General features: G+C 41.0%; 1 protein-coding gene across 2 annotated transcripts in view; it reads right to left on the bottom strand.

The window, feature by feature from the left end:
- Positions 1–2,998: 2,998 nt before the first annotated feature.
- SSBP1 (single stranded DNA binding protein 1) overlaps positions 2,999–9,726 on the bottom strand; it is a 10,711-nt gene continuing 3,983 nt past the window's right edge. Inside the window, exons 3-8 of one of the 2 annotated variants that reach the window (XM_032783195.2) lie at positions 7,471–7,531; positions 5,746–5,886; positions 4,953–5,040; positions 4,615–4,703; positions 3,701–3,815; positions 2,999–3,162 (exon numbers count right to left, since the gene is read on the bottom strand). In XM_032783195.2, the coding sequence (XP_032639086.1) occupies positions 3,742–3,815; positions 4,615–4,703; positions 4,953–5,040; positions 5,746–5,886; positions 7,471–7,531 (453 nt within the window). In that variant the 3' untranslated portion in view covers positions 2,999–3,162; positions 3,701–3,741. The remainder of the gene's footprint in view (positions 3,163–3,700; positions 3,816–4,614; positions 4,704–4,952; positions 5,041–5,745; positions 5,887–7,470; positions 7,532–9,726) is intronic. The other variant, XM_032783194.2, reaches the window with a different exon arrangement.

Genomic DNA, 9,726 nt, shown 5'->3' with positions numbered 1-9,726 from the left:
TGAAAACTATTGCAATGCCCTTCGTTACTGAAGCGCACCTCATACTCTTACCTGCTACAAATACAGTAATTCCTCTTCAAGGTCAAATGCTTCTGTAAGGAGATCCAATCAGTGCCAATAATTAAGGTTGCCTAATCCAGGTTACCCAAGAGGTTAATTAGGACAAGAGAAAGCTGAATGCCTTTCCCTGAAAGACCACACTGAAACCCAGGAAAAGTGAAAATCATTTGTAGCATGAACAAATCTGTTAAATTTTGATAGATAATCCGACAATTTGTACTAGTTCGGTCTCTCTCATGATCCAGAGTTGTAGGCAGAGGTCAGTGTGTGGGCCGCTGTTCGTGACCATTACTGAAGGAAGTTCTGCCCCAGGAGATGAGTCTTACATTTTTCCTGAAGTAGACAAGCTCAGTTAAGGGCCTTCTACTGAGAAGTCTCCATTCTCAAGTTTTACAGTAGGCACCATCATTTGCATCATCCCAGCTGATTTCAGCTGTCATGGTGGGTTGTGGAGAGATAGCCAGTCACTAAAATATAGCGCCTACCACATTCAAGGCTTTAAAGATAACAGGGAAACACCTTAAAGCAAATCTGGAACTAGATCAGAAATCAGTAAAAATTATAGATAACTGACACAATGCGCCATCTTTGGACTACACTGCCACATGATCAGCCAAACACAGCTTTCACACTCCTCTTGCCTTCAATCCCAAATAAAGGGATATGCAATATTGACCTTTTCCACTTTAACAAAAGAAGCTAATTTACAGCCCACCTGTGGGATTAACCCAAAAGGTGATTTTAATCAGGTTTTTGTGACAAGCACATTTCATCTTAAAGTCTAGAGGATTCTGCTAATATCTGGTATTCCTTCTAGACACCAAGGGTCTGGTATATAAGATTGTCATTTGGTATTAGTGCTGATGCTTTACAAAAGCTAGAGTTTAGTACTGGCCAGAGATCAGAAGTTGAGCTAGCATGTGTTTGTATCATTCAGTTGGCAAGATCTACCTCCCCACACCCACCCCACCCACTTGCTTTTCTGAAGTTTATCAGATGAGCATGAAGTCAGTGTCACCTGCCAGTGTGACTGTGCTTCTGGTAGCATGATCTGGAAGCAGGAGAGCAGCACAGGGCCATGCAGAAATAATGGAGCACTTCATATTTACATAAACACCAGATAAAAATTCAATAGCCAGGAAAGTCGGGAAACTGAGGTGGCACAAGGTGTTACTGCTACTGACAGAACAGCCTTGGTACTGCTGTGGTTCACAGCCTCAGTCTATATATGACCACAAAATATTTGTTCTCTTCTCAGCCTCACGGAAAAAAACCAACATATTTAGTTCTGGATGTAGACAACTGTGGAAAGGGCAGGAACTATGGTCTGTAAGGAACCAGTCTAGAAGATAGCACATTTAAACTTTTATTCTCCAGTTCATTTTAATTTTAAAACATGCCATGACCTCCATGTAGACACCAACCCATGTAACTAGCTAAAAATTTCCAGTGTACCCATCAGTGCAGTAATCCAGAGGCCAGATACAACAATGTAAGTAGTAGCTTTCCTATCCAGGAATGGACAAGTTCCTCCAAATTGATCACATTGCTAGGATCATTCTGGAGAAACATAAGGAAAGGGGACAATCTCACTAGCCATTTTGTAGGGGAAGTCCACAAAAAAATAAAAAAGTGTTTTACATTGTGCCCAGAGAGACGAAACATGAGTTCTTCCTCCACTCCAGGGGTAAGGATTTCCACCATCCAGGTTCTCCCCTCCACCCCATTGGGATCATATGCAGGAATTTGAGTCTCTCTAGCTAGTTTATAATAAAACTAGCATCCTTTCTATATAGATTACTTTGATCAGATATGGCAATAATGAAACTCATGGCTGCTCTGATAGCTCATCCAGGATTACAACATAAGAGATTTTATCCCATACCATCCTACCTGGAACTGAGACTTTTGGACTTTCCCTCCAAAGACTGGAAGTGTCTACAGTGCAACAATGTTACTCTCTAAACCAGAGGTGGGCAAATTAGGGCCCACAGGCCACATCCAGCCCACGGGACTGTCCTGCCCCCAGCCCTTCCCCTGCTGTTTCCCCTCCCCCACAGCCTACACAATACTCTGGGCAGTGGTGCTGTGAGCTCCTGGGGTAGCGCAGCTGCAGAGTCCAGCCGCAGAGTCCAGCCTGACCTGGTCTCTGTGCTGCCTGGTGGCGGCGCACCTGTAGCAGGGCAGGGGAATTCAGGGTGGTGGTAAGGGAGCGGGGGTGTATATAGGGCCTGGGAGGGGACAGGTGGTTGAATGGGGGCAAGGGTCCCGGGGGGGAGCAGTCAGGAAGGAAGGGGGTTGGATGCGGTGGCAGGGGACAGCCAGGGGACAGGGAGAAAGGGTGGTTGAATGGGGCAGGGGTTCCAGTGGGGGGCCATCAGGAATGAGAGGAGAGGTTGGATGGGGCGACAGGGGTCCGGAGGTGTTCAGGGGACAGGGAGTGGGGTGTGTATGGAGGGGACAGAGGTCCCAGCGGGGCCGTCAGGGAACAAGGGGGGTTGGATGGGGCAGGAATCCTGGGGGAGGAGAGGAGGTAGATAGGAGGTGGGGGCCAGGCCACAACCCCCTTCCCCAACTGGCTCTCCATACAATTTACAAAACCCAAAGTTTGCCTGCTCCTGCTCTAAATGGAGAAGCAGTGAAAGAAAGTCATCCGGTGGTGCATTTACAGCTCCTCCTGGTGGATGAAAACAAGTACGGCACAGATTTAAGTACATTTTCCAGGGATTGGAATTAAAATTATAACCAGGGATTATGGGAGCCTGTAATAAATACAGGCTAAAAATGCCCAAGAAATTCAGAAATGCAATGTATAATCATAAATTTATTGATTCAAACTGATATAGCCCCAAGGGCTGTCCCTTAGGATATAACAGAGAAGTATCAAAAGAAACATATTCAGAGGCCAAAGCTTGAAGAGAAAGACCAAAAAACACAGTTCTTTATTCACATAAGGGTGTTTTAATTTGTTTACAGAAAATACAGCAATATGCATGATTTCAGAATTATGAAATACTATAAAATAAAAGGAATAGCATGGGTCCAAGCACTAAACATCTCACACCTTCTCTTTGACATGGTCGCTCAGAAAAATAATGTTATCTGAAAGGAAACATAACAGAGTAGTTAATTTTCAGGATCAGATAGTGTTTTGTCTTGCTGCACATATCTATATGTGCACACACACGTGCTTCTTTGTAGGGAAGTTAAAAATAAAATGTAGGGGCTTGTACTGTTTCAGTATCCAGAACAAATATCCCATGAAAACTAACACTGATGGATACAGATGCTTCTCTGTTTTTCTCCAGGTCAAGAGACCTTTTCAAGGCTAATATAGGTATTTTCAAGCATGTGTCCACAAGTGTCTAACAGAGTTAATGGCCAAATATATCATTAGAGGCAATTTTCAAAAAAGATTTGAATTATAAATCTATTATTACTGCGAATGTCTTGCTTACGCTGGACATCTCAAAATGCAATGAGCTGATATCATCCTCCCATAATCAGCATGGAGCAGGACTAATGGAAGTCCACATTTAACTTCCAGTGGTCTCCTAAATTCTCAATAACCCTACTTTAAAGAGCTATTAAAAAGAAAACTTTAGAAACCATTGAAAGAAGAGACTTGCCATATACCTACAGGCAGGCTCTCTGAAAGTGTGCCAATAACAAGGGTCAATATCACAGCGCAGTACGTGCTGGGCCATCTGACCAAGTGGGCTTATGACTGCAAGAATACTGCACTTCGGGAACAACTAAAAGTAAAAATTAAAAGTGCATGTATTGTTCACTTCTCGGCCAACTTTCTATATACAGTTTTGAAACACGAATGTTTCCTCCATAACTCAGCTTTTTGGGGCCCATTGCTAAAAACAATCCCCCTAAAGTTTCAGGATACTGATCTCTCCCATAAGTCTCATAACTCAAAACAAAAAATCATTGCTGTTTACAGAAGCAAAGAGGACGAGTTTCTGAACTTTCCACTTTTCTTCATGCTTGTTCCTAGCTCAAGGAACCAGTCTGCTCCCTCCCTCTTGTGCTATTCTTGGCCACCTCACTCTTACTTTCCAAATTCCCCATCTAGCTATATCCACGTGACACTCCTTTCACATGGAGAAGACCTTAACGTTTAACGGAAAGCCTGAAATCAAAGGCTTAGACAGAAAAATGTTCCCTGCTGAAGTTGAGAGTGAACTTTTCAACAAGGCCCACCTTGTACAGCAGTGAACATACCCTATTTTCTCTCCAACGTGCAGCGCAGAGGAAATGCACAAACACCCACTTGCTAAAATTCACTGCTTTGTGTCAGCAACTTTTCAGCAATTCACAAATGCTACCTCTTTCCTGCCCAATTCTTTTCATAAACGGTGTCAGATGACACCTACTAGCACAGACCAGGAACTACAAATACAACCATAGATACAGTGTCTCAAAATTCCAAATTAAGAAGTTTGGGAATGAGAAGGGGAAGGAGGATAAACCACACTATTTCACTGTTCCCCTTCACTTCTGGAAATGGCAAAACAAGATGGTTTGACTAATAAAGTTCATTACCTGCTATGATTGTTGTGGCCTGCCGCCTCACATTGTTTTTATCTGTATATTCACCGTAGTCTATCTTCCCTTCCACATAGATTCGAGCACTAACATGGACATAAGAATTCAGTTCACAGGCAGGAGGATTACATCATTATTTTTATTCTATAAATTGTTGGTTTAGAGTTCAGAGATCTTGCCTCATTTTTCTGTAGTCTTTGAGCACTAAATGCTTTAAGCACGACATGCTTCTATTTTAACATCTCCACTGAACCACCCCCATTGTGCCTGACACACATTAAATTAACTGATTGTTAAGGCATTCAATCCCCAAGCATTCTCTTTACGCCACTTACCCCTTCTTCACATACTGATATGCCACATCTCTCAGGCCTGGCCTAAACACAGAGATCCTGTGCCACGTTGTCTTTTGGGTGATATCACCTATATTACATGAAAGGAAGAATAATGAATGACAAATGTGCTGAAGGATGCCATGTCCTCTCTCTAACACAACAAACTGCGGAGGGCTTGTTTCAACACTTCAGTGCTCCTCAGCTAAGAAGTCACGTGATTGATCGGAGAAATGGAAATGTACTGTTATTGAAACTTCCACTCTTCCTCCTTTCAGGGCCAGAAACACCATGCAACATGATACACGCATAATGAGAGAGCATATACTGTGCACCTTTGCTTACAAACCATGGATCATATTACACGCAATTATTTCTCCCTGCAGCCTGCACATTGTAAACAGGCTAGGAGAAAAGTATGCAGCTACAAATTGAAAGTGGCATCTAAACAAAGATGTCATTTCTTCATCTCCAGTGGGAGGTAATGGGAGAATGGAACCTACTCCACCCCACAAAGTCTATGTGAAATGATGAATGAGCAATAGCTGGAGGCTTCCTCCGTCCTTCTTAGGAAAGTCTGCCACAAATCACTATTCAACAAATGCCTTTGAGAAATACTAAACTGCTTCCTGGATATACATGATGAGTAAGCTCCTCAGCTAGTATAAATTGGCATAAACGAAGCTACATGGATTTACATCAACAAAGGACCTGGATTGGTATTATTTAATGTTAAAACAGCCTTACAACAGGTGAAAAAACACATTATTCCACTCCAATAACTACACAAACTCACCTGCCTGGAACATCTCACTTTCCCCCGATCGCCACATCTCATTGGTTGCAAGAGAAAAAATTGTAACAGGATTTTTTCCCTCCACTTGCCTCATAACAGGGTCCTGTCCTACTCGACCGAGTAACTGGATACGATTCAGGGCTGAAATGTGTGGGACAGAAAACATCAGACTGAGATGCACCAGAAGCAAAAGGAGATATCCTTGAAAGAGTTAAAGTTCAGGATGACTGCTTGGACCGGTCCCAAGAACTTTTGCATGGATCAATTTCAGCTTTTCTAACCTTGATAAACTACTATCCCGACATGCAATTTATGACAAAATCCAAGGAATCCAGATTCTCCGACTTCTAATGATGCCTTCACTAGTGCTGACCAACATCACTGAGGAGTCCCCATTATAGGGGTGAAGGATCTGCTCACACTGTTCATTTTCTTCTATTCCTTGTCCCAATATTTTTTTTAATATAATTTTTAAAAACAAAATCTTGACTTTTGAATTTTTACCACAACAAAGCTGCAATAATTCTCCCCCCTACCCCCCATCATTACAACAAGCCTTAGTTGAAGCTAAAGTACCTTAAAGTTATGTTTTGATGATTACCACCTTTTCTTTTTTTGCACTTTAATTCCAACAGGGTTTTAAACAGTCAACGCGTCTCTGATTCCTAGCGTTAGTAACAAATGCTTTATATCATTTGAAAAGGATTTCAAGCTTTCAGATGGTACGATGGTTTCTAGTTCTGCCAATTTATCACTACTAAAATCGTGTCTGAATCAAAAGGGAGTGGGTAAAACAAGATAGCAGTCAGAATGGCACAGTAATAAGAATGATAAGTTTTATGTCCAATATTTCATGGCCTGCCATGGCTATAAATTAGCACTTAGAATTCCAGTGGTAGAAAGCATTCACTTCTACCTTTGGTGGTCTGGAAGACAGTCCTGAAGAGACCTTTTGTACCTCCAAGATATGCACATATCTAAAATCGCACAGCTACTCAATTTATCACTGGAACCCTGGTCCTTCTGTGGCCCATTTCCTTTACTGGTTTGTTATCCCCACTCAATTCATTATATATAGAAAATTAGAATGTAAGTTTGAAGGGACATTAATAGTTGTGCCATGAAGTGCCTAGCACACTTTTGGGCACTGTAAAATAATAAATTATTATTTAATAGCAACTGCCTGCCTTCTGTTTTCACTGGTTGGATCACATAAGGAGAAACATTTCTGAAGACATCACTGCAGAAATAAGATCAGATAAAGATCAGATAAGATAAAATATTAAGTTTCCCTTAAGAGGTCAACTGCAGCATGAATAAAAAGTCGAAATGAAATAAGATATTACACAAGTAAAAAGTAAAAGCTGATGATTCTTGAAGAAAAAGGAATATTTTCTTGTTCTTCCACAACAGTAATAGAAAGATATAACATTTATTAAAGACACCACACATTTGACTGTTAGTAGTCTTAGCAGAGAGAAAGAGTACTGAATGGGCCTGGAGACAGAATTTACTCTCACTCTTTGCTGAGGAGCATTTGCTGGTCACTCTGGAGAAGCATATATCCATCCAGGCTTTTATAATATACTCGTTGCGATGGTTTCTGAGCGCTTATACTTGTACAGGAGCCTCTTCTGTGAGCAGAGGACATAATGTATCTCTGGGCAGACCCATCAGGCACATTTCACTAGTACTAAGATTCTCAAACAAACAACATCTACTTACATCTTTCAAGTATCAAGGAGGTGGTTGAATCAGACTCATGCCTTATAAACTGACGAAGTACCTAGGAGGACAGATAGATGTTTAAGGCTCCAGGCCAGTCAATCCTGAACACCAGGACTCTGATAATTTGAAGAGATTTAGTTAACAAATAAAGAATAATAGTTGAGTTTCAGGGCATTTTCAGAATTAGGGGCCAGTTCAGCAAAACGAAGGTAACATGATTACATGGGCACTTAAATATCAAGCATGTGTTTAGCGCATTGCCGAATTTGGATCTTCAGGGCTAGATGGGAAAAGTTAATGTCCTGAAACCATAACTTCAGCCAGTAACCCTTGGGAAATTTCCTGCCCAACTATCGCTGTTTCTATATGATGTCTAGTAGAAAATATATTTACAGACACTTGGTATTGATTTCTTTTGTAATTTTTCTGCTTAACTTTGGGTACAGACAAAACATGCATAACAGCAGCTCTACATATGATTTTATTGACATAAGTGGTACAGTGACCCCAATTCACCCTTCAAAAGCTAAAAACAATCAAGTGCCACAAAAATTTGAGACTCACTGTAGGTAAACATAAGGGAAGAAATGGGAAGGAAAGACTCAATGCTTCCAAGTGCCATGTCAGAGGAGGAAGAAAGCGGCAATAGCTGCAGAAAGCCAAGGAGCCTATCTGTACAAGATCCATAAACAAGGACTGTAGGTATGGTTAATTTCCTACAAGGGGAGAGGGGAGTGGCAGAAGGAGCAAAGAGGACAGCCTGACAATCCTTCTAGTGAAAAAGATGTTAAAATAGAGCATAATGCAAAATGCAATAGAAAAATGCTTTGGCATATTGATTTGGCCACCTACTGAGGCAATTTGCTTTTTACGTATAAGACATCTAGAATTAATGCCCTGTGTATGCTAGTCAGATTTATAGAACCATTTTTTCATTTGGCTTATAATGACTGTTAAATTAAGGCCAGAAAACAAAATCTTGGAATACACGCTTATATTCCCACAAGCTGAAAGCTCATAGTTTAGCTTTCCCCTATAGGTTCTGCAGTGTTTATGTAAGAAATGAGACACAGTATACCTGATGGGTGGAAGAAATAACATGAGGTCAGACAGACAAAGGGAAATTTTATTTTTCCTGATAATGGATTCAACTTTGCAGTATGTACGGTTGCATAGCATGGGCGTGGTTTACGTAGGAAGAGCTTTTCCTATATTTTACGACAATTTAATATGATGTTTTAAGTATTCCATACTGCACTGTAATGATCCTGTGATTTTTCTACCCACACGGGATAGTTGCACAAGTTTTTTATCACAGAGTATGGTTTGATGGATATGAATTATTAATTTAAACTGGAAATATGATACAACTTACAGTTAAGGATGGTGGTGAAGAGAATGAGAATTGTGGATTCAAAATTAATATCTATGACAGATACATTTTTGCAAATATTTTGGTGGAGAGCCTTGCTACTTTCTGGGCTGTAGTTCAATTACCAAGTGGGGCTGGAACAGAAAGAAGGCTACTGACCCTCATGGCAGTTCCAGTCCTGGGACAAGAGAAAATTTTTGGAGCAACTATGATACAATAAAGAGTCCTGCGGCACCTTCTATAAGGTGCCACAGGACTCTTGCTTTTTACAGATCCAGACTAACACAGCTACCCCTCTGATATATGATACAATACACTCTGTATTAAAGCATTAAACAGATATCACTGCATAAGTTTGCAACAGTGGTGTAATGGGATCAAGTACCATCTCAGGTCATACCTCTGTAAAGATGGGCTTTTAGTTGTGGAAAATCTTGCTAAAGGAGAACAGTAAGAGCCAGCTGTCAGTTACTGAGGAATCCTAAGGAACCCTGATGAATGGTATCATTTGATGGGTCTACAGACAGTGTTCAATTAGCCAATTTTTGATTATTGCAGCAAGGAAAACAGTCTCATTCATTCATTAGTGGTGACAGGAACTATTTTGTTTTGGAGCCCCCTAAATAATGTGACAGACACCCAGAGCAAGATTCAGCTAGCCTAGGATGGGAAGAGTAGTTAAAGTCTTGATTATTTTAATACAGAAAGAAAAGAAACACTGCTTTTATATATATATATATATATATATATATATAAAATTCCCCTCTCACCCCTATGGGTGGTATGTGTCTTCCTCAACCTCGGGTCCTCTACCAGAGGCCTGGGAGTTTGAGGGTTCTGCGCAGTATCTTAGCTGTTCCTAGCACTGCACTCTTCTGGAC

This window comes from Chelonoidis abingdonii, chromosome 1 (assembly GCF_003597395.2).
Source record: "Chelonoidis abingdonii isolate Lonesome George chromosome 1, CheloAbing_2.0, whole genome shotgun sequence".
Classification (NCBI taxonomy): Eukaryota; Metazoa; Chordata; order Testudines; family Testudinidae; genus Chelonoidis; species Chelonoidis abingdonii.
The sequence above is the reverse complement of the archived record's forward strand: the minus strand, read 5'-3'. Positions and strand labels throughout refer to the sequence as shown.